General features: G+C 46.8%; 1 protein-coding gene across 1 annotated transcript in view; it reads right to left on the bottom strand.

Annotated features, from left to right (window-relative positions):
- AMT (aminomethyltransferase) overlaps positions 1-16621 on the bottom strand; it is a 182600-nt gene that overhangs the window by 66507 nt on the left and 99472 nt on the right. Inside the window, exon 6 of the mRNA XM_030205537.1 lies at positions 1547-1692. Within this exon, the coding sequence (XP_030061397.1) occupies positions 1547-1692 (146 nt within the window). The remainder of the gene's footprint in view (positions 1-1546; positions 1693-16621) is intronic.

The following is a 16621-nucleotide window of genomic DNA, read 5'->3' as shown; positions in this document are numbered from 1 at the left end:
CATTGCATCTCCGTGTCAGTACCCCAGTTCGACCTCTAAAGGCAGTATGGGGAGACATAGCTCGACTTTGGTCTTTTGATCCGCGCTTCAGTAGACTGCTACCTATTAATGGGAATGGAGATTTCCTCCTGGGTATGGAAAACCTGTGCATATGGACTTGGAGAGACAGAGGGCTTCAAACCGTATAAGAGTTTTTGGACTCCAGAGGAAATATCAGGCAGATGGAGTCTTTGGGTCTTGGCACAATAGAATGGGCAGATAGATTTGCATATAAGCAAGTATCCCATTATATTGCAACTTTGCCCCAGTCCTCACTTAATGTTGATGTGCCCACCAAGATTCGCGAACTTTATGAAATGCCCACAAATGAGCCCATTTCGATATCATTGCTACACAAAAGATTATTGCAGAGCTGCCCTCACAGAGAGTTGGGTCCTCTCCCTCTGAGATGGTCAGAGGACCTACAGAAAGTGGTCACAACAAAATTTTGGTGAGAAGTATGAGCCAAATACCGGGAAGGGCATGTAGTGCTGAACTTAGAGAGTGTCAGGGTAGAGGGATTTTTAGGGCGTATACCTCTCTATCGAGACTGCATAGCATGGGTGGTGTAGACTCGCCCCAATGTAGTAGATGTGGAGGTCCTAAGTACTTTTTATCATGCAATGTGGGCCTGCCCAGTGGTCAAAATTTTTTGGTTAAAAGTGTTTCGTTTTATGGAGAGAATCTTGGGACGGAAAATATCAGTTTTGCCCGAAAATGTCCTGCCGGGGGTTGATGCTCCGCTGGGGGCTGGTACTGTCCATCAAAACTTATTAGTTTATAAAGCATTCCTAATAGGTAAAAAAATGTATCTTAGTAAATTGAATAAAGTCGGATGCCCCTTCTTAATGGCAATGGCGCAATAGATTACATGCATTACTCTTATTGGAACTTTGAGATTCACATTTAAAATTTAAATCACAACGAAAATTCTATTTAACTTGGGAGAGGTATATCCAAACTCTAGCTCCTCGGGCCCGCAGCTGTATTCTTAATCAGCTTGTGGAGTTATCGGGTTCTGGGTGAGGGTGGATAGCTGTGGGAGAAGTAGAGTCACTCATAGTAATTAATAGATGGAGAAGGAATAATATGGAGTGGGGTGGGGGTTGGGGGTCAGGAATTAGGGGGATTAGGGGTTGGGGGGGGATTTAAATAAAAACATAAAAACGTTGATGCTCCATTGATCTTTAACGTTGTAATTTGAAGAATGGATCACAAATTGCTGTTGATTGAATATGTTATCTGTATTGTTTGACGGGTCATCAATAAAAATTGTTGAAGCATAAATTGTAACCTGTTCTATTCTATGTGTAACCAACTTACTTTATAATCATGTAAGCCACATTGAACCTACCGATAGGTGGGAAAATGTAGAATACAAATGCATAAAATAAATAAACAAACTGGCTCCTGGCTACATAGCAAAATCCTTATAGCTTTCGCCAAAATTCTTTTCTCATGGAAGGAGGAGGAATAAGCAGAAAAGTCAGGAAAACAGTGGTCATACCTCCACTCCATCTTCTCCTGTGTACCCGCAGCGGGTCACTCTGCAGTCTGGAACCCCAAACACAGTCATCACTGCACTCATCATAAAGGTCAGCTTCTTCAGGTCATCAGATACACCAGCTTGCAGGACCTGAGCCATGGAGGGACCTATAACCCAGAGGAAAACATTGAAAACTGGGGTAAGTTTTCTGGCTTTCTTGGATCGTGCTCTGCTTGATCTGCTTGATTAATTTTTGTTATTGTAATTTTATATTGCTGGGTTAGCTGTTGGGTTATTTTCTGTATATTTAGTAGAGGGTGCTAAGTTTATTTTTCTTTCTTTATTAGGATTTATTTACCATCTTTTTGAAGGAATTCACTCAAGGCGGTGTACAGTAAGAACAGATCAGACACTTAAGAAGCTAGACCCTGCATGCAGCACAATACCAGAAAAACAGACAGAAAAATATTGCTATACGTTGCAAAATAAGACAGCAGATGTAAATTCTCAAACTGGACATATTCCATACACTAAAACAATGGCATAGCCAGACCTGACATTTTGGCTGGGCCCAGAGCTAATATGGGTGGGCATTTTATTTATATATATATGTATAGGCATGAGTAGTGTGCCCTACTTCTAGCATTTTTCCTCTCCCTCCCTCCTTTCATCCAGCATTTCTCCTGTTTCTCTCTCCATCTGACCAACCAGGGTCTCCCCCTTGCTCCCCTTCCTTCTCCCCAACAGCTTGTCTCTCCCCTGCACTTTTCCATGTCCCCTCTTTCTCCCACCATCTTTCCATTCATCTTTCTCTCTGTACCCCTCATCTATCCAGCATCCCAACTCTTCTTTCTTTCCATCCAGCTTCTCTCCTCTCACCTCCACCCAGCGTGTCCCCTTTCTCTCTCTTTCCCTTCCACCAACATCTTCCCTCGCTCTCCACCTTCTGTCCAGTGTCTCCCTCCTTTCATCCATCGCCTTTCTCTTCCTCCTTTCATCCAGTGTCTCCCCTTTTTCTGTCCCCATCCAACATCTTTGATCTCTCTCTTCCCCACCTCCCCCATGCAACATATACCCTGACACACTTTCTTCCTCCTCCCCTTCCAAACAAAATATTTTTTCTATGCTCCTCCACCCCAGCATTTTTTGTTTTCACGTACCTTAGTTCCCCAGGCACCCAAACGGCTGCTGAGATCAGCCAGGGAGCTCAACTGCATCCCTTCTACATGCTGCCACTGTGAGCAGCCTCAACAAAAGAAGAAAATGAAGCGCGGGGCCGCAGCAGCCTTCAGGCATGCGCTGTTGGTCTGCCGGTCCTCAGCCCTCGGAACAGGAAATTGATATCAGCGGGGGCAGAGGACGGCGGAGCCGACAGCGCATGCCTGAAGGTTGCTGCAGCCCCGCACTTCATTTTCTTCTTTTGCTGAGGCTGCTCACAGAGACGCAACGGCGGCGGTAGCGGCGGAGGATCATCTCAGTGGGAGACTTTCCCGCTTTGGCTGGAGTGCGGGAGATGACCTGCCAAAGCGGGAGTCTCCCGCTGAATGTGGGAGACTTGGCAGGTGGGTGGGCGGGTGGGCCTGAGCCAAGATTCCACCCGTAGCTACGCCCCTGCACTAAAATGAAAATAAAATGATATTTTTCTACCTTTGTTGTCTGGTGACTGTTTTTCTGATCATGTTGGTCCCAGTCTCTAATTCTGCTGCTCTCTATCTGTTCTCTTAATTCCGTTTCCAGGGCTTCCTTTCCATTTATTTCTTTACTTTCCTCCTTTCTTCTTCATTTCTTGCCTTACATCCATAGGTAAACGCTGGATCCTCTGCAGACTTGACTGGAGTAGGTATAGAGTGGATCCAGCTTTTGCCTATTTTCTCCATCCATGTGTAGTTTTTCTCCTTTTTTCCCTTTCCCGCAACTCCATCAGTATGCATCTCCTTCCTCTTTCTACCCTCCCCTCCATCCATATGCCTCTCCTTCCTCTCTCTTCCCTCTCCTCCATTCATGTCCAACATTTTTCCTCTCCCCCCCCCTCTATCCATGTCCAGCATTTCCTCTCTCTCCTCAACTCCATCCATGTTCCTCACTTCCTCTGTCTTCCCTCCCTTCCATTCATGTCCAGCATTTCTCCTCTCTCCCCTCCATCCATGTGCAACTCCTTCCTATTTTTCCTCCCCTCCATCCATGTCCAGCATTTCTCCTCTCCCTTCCATCCTCTGTTTTCCATCTATCCATCCCTATCCAGCATTTCTCCTCTCTCCCTTCCCCTCCATCCGTGTGCATCTTCCTCTGTCTTTCCTTCCATCCATCCCTATTCAACATTTCTCCTCTCTTCCCTGCTCTCCACTCCATCCATGTCCAGCATTCCTCCTTTCTCCCCTCCAGCCATCCATGTCCAGCAACTCTCCTCTCCCCTTCCCTCCATATCCAGCAAATTTTCTCTCTTCCCCTCCCCTCCATCCATCCATCCATCCGTGCCCAGCAACTCTCTCCTCTCTACCCTGCCCTCTCCTCCATCCATATCCAGCAATTCTCCTCTCTCCCCTCCACCCATCCATCCATGTCCAGCAATTCTCCTCTCTCCCTGCCCTCCCACTCCATGTCCAGTGATTTCTCCTCTCTCCCCTGCCCTCCCCTTCCATCCATGTCCAGTGATTCTCCTCTGCCCTCCCCTCCCATCCATGTCCAGTGACTCACCCGAGTCCCCATCTGCCCCCCTTTTCAGCCTCTGAGTTCCAGTTCCAACTCCAGCCCCACCTGCCCACCCTCTTTCTCCCATAAACATCCCCCTTTTCGTTCCTGCCGCCCTACGTTTAAATCTCAGCAGTGGTGATCACAGCAGTGAAAGCAGAAGGCTCGCCTCCAGCTTTTCCTTCCCTCTCAGTGTCCCGCCTTCCTCTGATGTAATTTCCTGTTTCTGCGAGGGCGGGATACTGAGAGGGAAGGGAAGGCTGGAGGCGAGCCTGCTGCTTTCACTGCTGCCATGACTTGAGGTAAAAGATTTAAATGCAGGGTGGCAGGAAGGAAAGGAGGGCTGTTGGAAAGCTGAGGACGGGCAGGTGAGGACCGAGAGATGCCTGCAGCTGGGGCTGGAACTGTGAGCCACCTGGTGGTGGTAAGCATGGCTTGTGGCGCCCTCCAGAGGTCGGTGTCCCCCTGCCATGCTTACCGCGCTTACCGGGTTGCGCCAGCCCTGCTAGCTACCAGGCTCAATGAAAACAGCAATGCTAGGGCAAATTGAGATTTACAATGGCTAGGCCTAAGAAATTAATCAATCTGAAATAAATGCAGACTGATGTGAAGGTGCAGCCTAAAACAGAAATAACAGGTCTAGGAGGGTGGAGTTGTATTCTAGACACCAAACAAATTCTGTAGTACTGACTGACCAAACCGGCTGTCGCGTCGGGTATGCTGCTCAAAGCAGTAGTGAAATGTGAATGTGTGGACCGAAAACCACATTGCAGCCTTGCAAATCTCTTCAAATAGAGGCTGAACCCAAGTGGGCTACTGATGCAGCCATAGCTCTGACATTGCGAGCCCTGGGACCAAGCAAAAAGATACAACATGCTAGCCAGTTGGATAGTGTGCATTTGTCAATGGCTATCCTCAGTCTTTTAGGATCGAAAAAAAAAACCCCAAAAAGCTGGGTTGACTGTCCGTTGGGAAAGGTCCGCTGCAGATAGAAATCAAAGGCTCGCTTGCAGTCCAAAGTGTGCAGTGTGCTTTCACCAAGATGGGCATGCAGTTTTGGGAAGAATGCTGGCAGGATGACTGACTAGTTAATATGGAACTCTACCTTAGGAAGGAACTTAAGAGTGCATGTGGAGAACTATTCGTAAGGTGCCCACTAGAACGGCTGCCGTAAGAGGTAGCAGTTTTTCCTATTGCTTGGCCGTAAGATGACTTTAGAGCCCAAACCATCTAGGGGAAAGCTGACCACTCCCCCCGCAGTGAAGAGGTATTTCTCTGCATGCACCTCGTGGGGTCTGGAAAACAGGATGGTATTGAAGAACACAACGTCCAGGAAGAAAGCCAACCACGGCACTCTGGGCCACACCGGGCCAAAAGTTCAGAACAGCATCAGAACCCATGACACCCAGGGGAAAGTCGAATGCTCCCTTTCACAACGAAAGGGTACTCCTCTGTGTACTGTGGACGGCGCAAATGGCTTAATCTGGGACACAAACCATGCTCACGTGGACAGCTCAATGTGGGACCCAAATCACGCACACAAGGCAAGGGGCTGCCTGTCCACATGCTGTGGCCAAAGTAAGAGGCCCACTCAACCCATGGCATCCAGGCGGAAAGTTGACAGCTCCCTCCCCCGCAGCAAAAATACTCTTCTGCGCACTGTGGTCAACGTGCACAACTTGTCTTTGAGATCTGAATCACGATCAAGCAGCAAGAAGCTGTCCATCCACGAGCAGTGACCCAAGTTTCATCTGGGGATCCCAATCACTCCTGTGCAACGAGAAGAGCTCCTGTACACGATGCAGTGAGACCCGGGACGACCTTCAGCAGTAGGTGACAATTGTGGAACGGCAGCACAGAAATCCAGAAGGAGTGGAACAGCTCCTTCTGCAAGCAAGGGCAAGCTCTTCTGAAGAACAAAGTCTACTCTGGCAAGCTAGTTTGAAGATATTAAGAACCTGATCAAGACACAAGCACCAAATTACAAGTCTACTCTGACAGAACAGAACCTGGTCAAGATACAAGCATCAAATTACAATCATGGAGAAATAAAACTTACTTATCCCTCCACTGGACCACAACATCTCTGAACACCTGGGTGCACAGACACAGTCATGATCAAGATGGATTGGATTAAGCTCACTATAGTATTCTTCCTAATACTGGAAGACCTAGTTCCACCCATGTTGGCCAGCATGGCGCTTGACTACCACCCCTATGCTGCCTCATACAGCTTCCTGCCACACACATACTCTAACTACCAAATTACAAGATGCCTACTTACCAGCCCTGATTTTATGCAACATTACAACGCTAAGGAACAACAGAAAGCGCACACACAGGGATAACTGACGCAACCAATCTCTCAAACAATAGAACTTAACGAGTGAACCACCCTCTGCAACTGTCCCAATTCCTGCCTACTACTTCAATGAAAGAGCCCTCAGAAACAACTCCACTTCGATCAAGGACTGGATAGAACTCAACTCAATAACACAAGACTATCTCTTTGTTTTTTTCATTATTATTTTCCTTTTATTGAAAAGATAACAATAGAACAAAATTGTCAGTGCTCAATACAACCATAAACCAACCCTTCCAAATAAGGCATAAGAACAAATGTAAGTTATAACTCAGCACAATATCCCATACCCTCCCCCTCCCATTCCCCTCCCAGGGTGAATCTCTCTATCCTAGTTAGTAGATGAACAAGAAGTGTCCGGATGTGAGGGCCATTGAACATATAAGTCCCAAACCTTATGATATTTAAGTAGATGTCCTGTGCGCACAGCTGTGAGTCTAGACATCAGATGAATGTAGTCCAGTTTACATAGAATTATCTGAAGGCCAGGAAGAGTGGGGCTCTTCCACTCCACTGCTAAGACCATCTTACTGGCCACAAACACCTGTGTGGCAAAGTGATGGATAGGCTTTATAACTCCACGTGGCTTGAAGTGTAGAAGACAACAATCCATTTTCATATGATAATTAACTGCAGTTACATTAAAGATGAATTTCAAAACAGCAGCCCAAAACGTTTGAGCACGGGGACATGACCACCAAATATGGAACATATCTCCCTCCAGCCCACATTGGCGCCAGCAAAGTGCTGAACCGGAGTGGAACATCTTAGCCAAATGCTGGGGAGTGTAATACCAACAGTAAAGTATTTTATGCCCACTTTCAACCAGTGCACTTGATTTAAATATCTGTTCCCATTGTGTATATTCATATGTTTCGCCCATGGCCCTCTCCCATCTAGATAGATAGTACACAACAGGTTTATGAAAGGAGAGAAGAGCTCTATATAGCCTAGATACACCACCTCTCCCTCCCTCACTCATTAGCCCTTGTTCAAGGAGGGTCTCAGTCAAACTTAGATGAAATCTCGAAGCTGATGGTATTGAAAGGCCTGTGAGGAGAGCCCATATTCTTCACACAACTCATCAAAAGACAAAATTTCACCCTCCTCCCACACCTGGCCCAACTCACAAAGACCTGAGCCTTCCCATGAATGATAACAGGGGTCCAGGGCACCTGGGACAAAATGAGAGGCAAAACGGATAAACATATGCAAAAAATGCGTACGGCCCGGAACAAATTTCTCCCGTATCTTGCTCCAAGTAGCCAAAGGCCACTGGAGCACAGGCGGGGATCCTCTGACAATCTCCCTTAGAACCCGACTAGGTAGCCATGGTATGGCTCTCAATGCGTGAGGATCCAACCACCCTTGCTCAAGCTGTTTCCAAATTTTACTGGTATCCTGCAGCCAATCTGCCAATACTCTAAGATGGGCTGCTTGGTGGTATAAAAAAAGGATGGGACTCCCATCCCCCCCGGACTCTCAACTGATACATCACTTCTTTACGCACCCGTGGTGGCCTTTTCTTCCAAATAAAGGAGAAAACTCTGCATTGTAGGCCTCGTAAAAATATATCAGGCAAGGAAATAGGTAATGCCATAAATAAATATTGTAATTTAGGGAGTATGATCATTTTAACTGCACTGATCCGCCCAACCCAGGAGAGCGTCAACCCCTCCCACCGGTCCAACGCTAAGAAAAGTTCCCGCACCTTGGCGGGAAAGTTAGCCCCATATAGATCCTCTATACAACGAGGTAGATAGACTCCCAAGTAGCGGACATGTCGAGTTGCCCATCAAAACGGAAAGCGAGATTGTAATGTAACTATTTGCTGATCAGTCATGTTCACATCTAGGGCCTCTGACTTATCAAAGTTAATTTTAAAGTCTGAGACTGCACCATAATCTTGCAACACGTCTGAGACTACTGGAAAGGAAACCATAGGCTCCACCAAAGTAAGGAGCACATCATCAGCAAAAAGAATCTGAGATTCAATATCTCCATACCAAGGACCCCTAATACCTGGGTGTGACCGGAAAGTGATAGCTAGGGGCTCCATAACGAGTGCAAAAAGCAAAGGTGACAATGCACACCCGACATGTGCTCTGATACAAGGAAAAACAGCTTGAATATTGACCATTAACCCGAACAGAGGCACTCGGTGTCGCATATATTAACTGTAGCCACTGAAAAAATCAACCCGAGATACCAACCCTCTCCAGGACAGCGAGGAGAAACGGCCAACACACCCTATCGAACGCTTTTTCGCATCCAGCGATAGGAGACGCAGGGGAGTGTTCCTAGCGTGAGCATTATATATCAAAGGAAGGGCTCTACGAATATTATCAAATGTTTGTCGTCCTTGGACAAAATTAACCTGGTCTTCATGAATCAAAGAGAGAAGATACCGCTGCAAACGGGAGGCCAAGGTCTTAAGTGAAGATCTTATAATCAACTCCCAGAAGAGAAATCTATAGGAACTGCATAACTGAGGATCCTTGCCTGGTTTGGGTATAACCGTTATAGTGACCAAATTCCAGGTCTCTGGTAGTGGGTGACCCGCTTCGAAAGAGTTAAACACCTTCAACAGCAATGGGGCTAACAATTTCCTAAAAGTCTTGTAGAATTTATTAGAAAAAAACCATCTGGCCCTGGGGTTTTATTAGAGGTCAACCCCCTGATTGCTTGATGTATTACCTCCAGCTCAATAGGCCGAGACAACACCTGGCTAGCTCCCTCCGTCAACCTCGGCAGATCTATTTTATCAAGATATCTGGCAATAGAATCCACAGAGGGATCATTTTCTGGAGTATAAAGTGTTTCATAATATTCTCGGAACATAGACCACAAATACTCAGGATCAGAATGTATCCCACCCCTACCATCTCTAAGATTAACAATTTGGGTTCGATTAGCATACTGTTTAAGTTTATAGGCTAAGAGTCTATTAGCTTTATTGCCAAACTCAAAGCAAGATTGACGAACCCGCTGAAGCTGCTCAGAGAGATCAGCTAACTGAAGTTCACAGAGTTCTGTGCGAATTTTGTGTGTTTGATCTAAGAGATGGGGTGGTGGTTGAGAGCTATGCTGTTGAAGCCAGCCCTCTATCTGTGCCAATCAGTTCCTTAGGGTTTCCTCCAGCAGAGATCGTTCTTTCCACACATGAGCCTTCAGTGCAATAAAATGTCCTCGCATAACTGCCTTAAAACCATCCCAGAGGATCCCCAGTGAGACCTCCCCATTATCATTGAACTGTATATAATCCTTAATCTGTCACTCAAGCTGAGAGAGGTTTGCCATGTCTGAGAGCAGCGCATCATCTAAGCGTCATCGACGGAGACCACAGCTTATCCCGGAGAAAGTTAACTGTAGCAAGATCGGAGAGTGATCCGACCACGTACGTGGTATTATTTGATGATTATGGACTTGGGCCAGATTGACGGATCCCCCAGCCATAAATCAATCCGGAGGAAAGGGAAATGGGACTTGATATACCGCCTTTCTGAGGTTTTTGCAACTACATTCAAAGCGGTTTACATATATTCAGGTACTTTATTTGTACCAGGGGCAATGGAGGGTTAAGTGACTTGCCCAGAGTCACAGGAGCTGCAGTGGGACTCAAACTCAGTTCCCCAGGATCAAAGTCCACTGCACTAACCACTAGGCTACTCCTCCACTAAGAAGGGAGGAGAAAGAGGGGTGATATGATACAGAAGTTCAAATATTTGAAAGGTATTAATCCGCAAACAAACCTTTTCCAGAGACAGGGAAGCTGTAGAACTAGAGAAAATGAATTGAGGTTGAAGGGGGGCAGGCTCAGACACAGAAATAATGTCAGGAAGTATTTTTTCACAGAGAGGGTGGTAGATACTTGGAATGCTCTCCCGTGGGGGAGATGAAAACGGTAACAGAATGTAAAAATGTGTGGGATAAACACAAAGGAATCCTGTTTAGAAGGACTAGATCCAAAGAAGCTAAGTGGAGATTAGGTGACAACACTGGTGATTGGGAAGCAAAGCCAGTGCTGGGCAGACTTCTACAGTCTGTGCCCTGAAAATGGCAAGGACAGGTATACATATCACAAACTCAATGCTGTTGGGCATACTGCCATCATCTACTATATTACTATACTAGCCGTTGAGCCCGTAAAAACGGGCTAGGACGGGGGGGGGGGAGGGTTGAAAGCCCCCCCCCCCCCGCTGCCGAGCTCGCCGCTGCCCCTCTGAGGTCACCGCTACGTCCCCCCCCCCGGAGTCGCCGCCATCCCTCCATCCGGGCCAGGCCCTCGCTCCACTATTGAAACAGCGCGGGAACGCAGCACACAGCTCAGATGAGCTGCCGTCCTTCTTCTCTGCCTGTATCCCGCCCTCGTGGGCGAGGGCGGGACAGAGGCAGGGAAGGAAGGCCGACGACAGGTCAGCTGAGCTGTGTGCTGCATTCCCGCGCTGTTTCTATAGCGGAGCGAGGGCCCGGCCCGGGTGGAGGGCGGGTGGCGGCAGCGACCATTGGGGGGGGGGAGCGGTAGCGACGGCGGTTTCGTCCCTCCCCCTGCGCAGTAGAGACCCTCTCTGTCCTGCCCCCATCATCACGTATTGACGCGGGGGCGGGACAGAGAGGGTCTTTACTGCGCATTTGCGAGTGAGTTCGGTCACTCGCCGTTTATATGTTTGATATGTTATCATAATGGCTGTTGCGCTCACTCTTTCAAAAAGTACAAAGACCAGAGTACACTCAGTGAAGTTACATAGAAATACTTTTAAAACAATAGGAGGAAATATGTTTTTCACTCAAAGAATAGTTAAGCTCTAGAACTCACTGCCAGAGGATGTGGTAACAGCAGTTAAGAGTATTTGGGTTTAAAAAGATATAGACAAGTTCCAGAGGAACATTGAGGTGGACAAGGGGGAAGCCATTGCTTCCCCAGGATTGGTAGCACAGAATGTTGCTACTAATTGGGTTTCTGTCATGTACTTGTGACATGGATTGGCTACTGCTGGAAGCAGGATATCTGGCTAGATGCAAGATGGCTATTCTTATGTTCTTATGATTACCTCTCTCTCAGAAACCCTGAAGTGTCTCTAGTTTATTTATTTATTGCACTTGTATCCCACATTTTCCCACCTCTTTGCAGGCTCAATGTGGCTTACAATACATAATGAATAGTGGAAATACATTAGAAATAGACATTTAGTGTTACAGAAGGATCTTGGGCACATGATAATGATAAAACATGATAGTAGTATAACAAGCAGATATAGTAGGGCAGTTCTGAGTATATGTGGAGGAGTTGTGTATATTCATATTGGTTGATCTTTGTGTTTCACTCTATATCTGGCATCCAGAACACAGGCCAACCAAAACTGCTTTAAACTGCCACCGAAACTGTCTGAAAGCTTTCAGCCAAAACCAAAAGCTCAAGTTTGGTTGTGTGAATGTGAACTAGCAAGGGCCGCTGAGCATTGTCAGAGCATGCAGTCAACATCCCTCTGCTAAATCAATTGTATCCAAGTTAGAATATAACTTAAAAAGTGAAAGACTATTTTACCTCCATACAAAATAGCTAATGAAAACTGAAACCAGAAGACACAGTGCTTTTACAGTGGCTGACTTTGCACCACATTCAGAGTAAATGCTGATATCATAACTCCACAGAGAGTCTAATTCCAAAAGAGCTGATCATCCCAAAATTTACAGACTTAAATTTGTACTATAAGTTTGTATCAAAAGTATTTATTTGGAGCACTCTATTTACCATATAAACTACTGTGCAAGATCATAACTGCACCACTTATGATTGCAGCTTAAAAAAAAAAAAAGATTAGAGTGCCCCCCCCCCCCTCTTGTGGTCTAGTAGTGTAGTCGGGGCAGGAAGCATGCCTCAGTCATGGCAGCCATTTTGAGATCAGAGCCAGAACAGGCAGGAGTAAGGAGACTGCTCTTGCCCCCAACTACACTGCTAGACCACCATGGATTATAAAGATAGGCCCAGGTGGGGAAGGAGACACTTGGGGGGGGGGGGGGGTCTGGGAGGAGGGTAACTCCTCTGTCAGGCTTCTTCCCTGGAAGCACTGGGTTTGTAAGCCCTTGGACCACTACCGTGGAGCGGCAGTGGCAGGCAAGGTCACCTTCAAAGCAGAGACGAGGCAAGGCTGGACTGGAACCCCGGACTGGAGTTCTGCACTGGAATACACAGGACTGGAACGCACCGGACGGGTGCGCACTGGATTGGAACCCACTGGACTGGTACACACTGGAGTGGAGCCCACTGGACTGGAACTGGAACCCGCTGGACAGGAACACACTGGACCTAGGCTTCACCTACGCTTAGCCACCGTTCCCCGAGGGTTGAGCCCTCAGGTTCAGGCAGCCGGCAGGGCTTACAGGAAAACCAGAACTAGCAAGCAGGAACAACAGGAATCAGGATACAGAAGTGCCCCCAGGCACCTAGGCGAAAGCAAGGCAGACAGGCAGGGAATGTCCGGGTTCCGGCAATAGTCAGATCTGGCCACAAGCAGAGAATATCTGGGTTCAGGCAGTAGTCGGATCAGGCAGCAGGCATCGGGGTTCAGGCAGTAGTCGGGTCAGGCAGCAGGCAGCAAGTATTGGGGTTCAGGCAGTAGTCGGGTCAGGCAGCAGGCAGTAGGCAGCAAGACTATGTCTGGAGCTCCAGTAGCAAGGAGTACTGGCAGCAGACAGGACTAGGCTGAAGCTCCAGAAGCAAAGGAAAATGGGAAAACCAGAAAGCTAAACACAAGAAAACTAGTAAAGCTGTACACAAGCTAACAAGCAAAGCTATGCCCAAGCTAACTAGTCACACGCTAGGAACTCACACAAAACAACACACAGGAGAACTAGTAAAGCTGTACACAAGCCAACAAGAAAAGCTATGCCCAAGCTACTAGTAACAAGCTAGAAACTCACACTGAACTGGACAAGGTAGCAGTGCACAGAGCACTCTAACATACCAGGGACCTTAGACGATGCAAAGGCTGCAGTCTCTAAGTGATTAATAAAGCCCTTCAACACCTGAGGAGCAGCTGCAGCCATCAGTAAGCAACTACGGAGGCTGTCCAGGCACAAACAAGAGAGACAAGTCCGGCAGCCTGGAAGAACCGGACCGGACTGGGCTAAAGTCTGGAACGGGTAGGAACAGCAAGACAAACTATGGCAGCCACTGGCTCTGGCCACCAGCGGGTGAGAGGAGCACAAACCAAGGAGCAGGCAGAGCGCACACAGAACATAGAGAGACTTAGAATACCTAGGTGCAGCACAGAGGAGCAAACAGAGCCAGGCTGGAGACAGAGGTAGAGCTAACTCAGGCAGCACCCCCAGGTGCAGTAGAGTGGAGTAATTAGAGCCATGCTGGAAGCAGCCAGCACACAGAAGGAAAACTACTCCAGAAAGGATAGGCAGAAGCCAGCTTAGAAACTGACCCCCAGAAATAAGGTAAGTCTGAGGGTGGTCACGGCCACAGACATGACATCCTCTTCAGAGGAAGGGGGAATAGAGGGAGGCACACAAAAGGGACAAAGCACAAATTTTCAGCTTCCACCAAAAACATATAGCCATTTTTGGCTGAAACCAAAAACACAGCTGAAAATTAAAATAACCTTTTGGCTGAAATCAAAACCAGGCAGAAAAACGATTTTGAGCCAGTTTCGGCACCATAACCAAAACCAAAGACAAAATTTGGTCGGTCTCTAATCCAGAACACTTCCGTGTTATGCAAAATCAAATGAGAACAATTTATGCTCTTTTGAAGTTGTTGCAGTCAATATTTCCTGCAGGCAACTAAGCAAGAGGAAGTGGCTTTTGCCCTCTAATACAAACTCCTAAGATGGCACTAAAATTCTGCAGTAAAAATCAGCCTCAACATTTATGCTGTGTGTTTTTGTGTGTGTGTAAATTCCTCATTTTAACATTGTGTTGGGTTTTGGTGCCCCTCTGGCAATGCATTCTGGGCCTGGATTCACTCTTTGGAAGGGGGGTAGTCGCTACATACCCCATTTTCCTCTAAAAATAAAGCACAGAATATTCTCAAAATGGGGTTAGATGATTGCTAGGGAGCTTTATAGCAGGGGCCTAGCCAGACCACAATGGGAGAGGAGGCCAGAGTCCAAGGTGGTGGGGGGGGGGGGGGGGCAGGCCACTGTGGCCATGCCACTGCTTTATAGAAGGTAATAAGGCAGAAATCATGGAGCCACGAGTTCCTATTCCAATTCCATGTTCTCCCTCCTACCTATAGTATCTGGCAAATACATCTCTAGAGCAGCACTCATCATTACATCAAGATCCTTCATTCTGAGTTCATCTTTGGATCTCAGACACCCAGTGGCCATTTCTAATGGTAGGTAAAGCAAAGTTACTCACCTGTAGTGGATGTTCTCCGAGGGCAGCAGGCAAAGTATTCTCACAAGTGAAGAACTGGATGACGTCCCCTGCATTCCTATCTCATTAAGCCTTTGGTAGGCCCACACCAAATATGAATGAGTGCCTTCATGAGTCTCGCAGGACCCAAGATTGCATCAAAAAGCAAAGAATGCAACTCCTAGAGGAGATGGGAGGGTATGTGAGAGTACGTGGTCTGCTGGCCTTGGAGAACATCTGCTACAGGTAAGTAACTAGCAGGCCATAGTATTCTCACAAGTGGGAATTCCTAGCTACCAGGCTCATTGAAAACAACAAACGGTCAATAGGAACTTGCAACAGCAAGGCCAACCAGACCAATAACACTAACAACAAACACAGTCCTGTTTAAAGGTGCAGCCCAGAACAGAAAGAATGGGGCTTAGGAGTGTGGAGTTGAATTCTCGACTCCAAACAAATTCTGTAGAACTGTCTGACCAAACCAGCTACTGCATTGAGTGTTCAAAACAGAAGTGAGATGTGAATATGTGGACTGAAGACTATGTTGCCTCTGCAAATCTCCTCAATGAAGACTGACCTCAAATGGGCTATCTTTGCAGCCAAAGCTCTCACACTGTGAGAAGTGACATGACCTTCCAGTTTCAGTCCAGCCTAGGCATAAGTGAAAGAGATGCAGTCTGCTAGGCAATTGGACAAAGTGTACTTACCAATGGCTGTCCCCAACCTGTTTGGGTCAAAAGAAACAAAAAGCTGGGCGAACTATCTATGGCCTTTAGTCTGCTCCAGATAGGCGGCTAAGGCTCATTTGCAGTCCAAGGCGTACAGTGCACTTGCCCTAGGATAGGAATGAGATTTCGGGACATGACTGACTGGTTAACATGGAACTCCAACAAGGAACTTGGGATGAGTGCAGAGGACTACTTTGTTATGATGAAACTTTGTGTAAGGTAGATCAATTACTAGGGCCTGCAGCTCATATACCCATCTCTTTAACAAGGCATACCACAAAGATCAACAAATGTGAACTCCTCCACATATATCCAGTATTGTCTTATTATATTTGCTTGTTATACTAATATCATGCTTTTTCATTATCATGTTACCCAAGATCCTTCCATAATACTAATTGTCTATCTTATTATTTATTTCCACTATTCATGATGTATTGTAAGCCACATTGAGCCTGCAAAGAGGTGGGAAAATGTGGGATACAAATGCAATAAATAAATAAATGAGCTGAAATGACCGCCACCACCAAAAACAAGACCTTCCAGGTCAGGTAGTTCAGATGACAGGAGTCAAGTGGCTCAAAAGGAGCTCATCTGCTGGGTGAGGACAACATCAAGGTCCCATGACACAGTTGGTGGTTTGATATTGGGGGGGGGGGGGTTGTCACAAGCAAACCTCACCTAAATCAAACAACTAGAGGCTGTAAAGAGATGGGCTTACCCACTAAATGGTAATGGTAAGCACTAATTGCACTAAGGTGAATCCTTACAGAGTTGGTTTTAAAACCAAACTGACAGAGGTGTAGAGCAAGAAAAGAGGATATAAGGTTTTGCCTTCACACCAGATGGCAAACCTCCTCTACTTAAAAGTCTTAGTGGAATCTTTCCTGGTAGCCAGCAGAATCCTAGAGACACCCTCAGGGAGTTGAAGGGAAGCAAATTCTAAGCTCT

This window comes from Microcaecilia unicolor, chromosome 6 (assembly GCF_901765095.1).
Source record: "Microcaecilia unicolor chromosome 6, aMicUni1.1, whole genome shotgun sequence".
NCBI lineage: Eukaryota > Metazoa > Chordata > Amphibia > Gymnophiona > Siphonopidae > Microcaecilia > Microcaecilia unicolor.
Note: the sequence above shows the minus strand (reverse complement) of the source record. Positions and strands in the feature narration are given on the sequence as shown.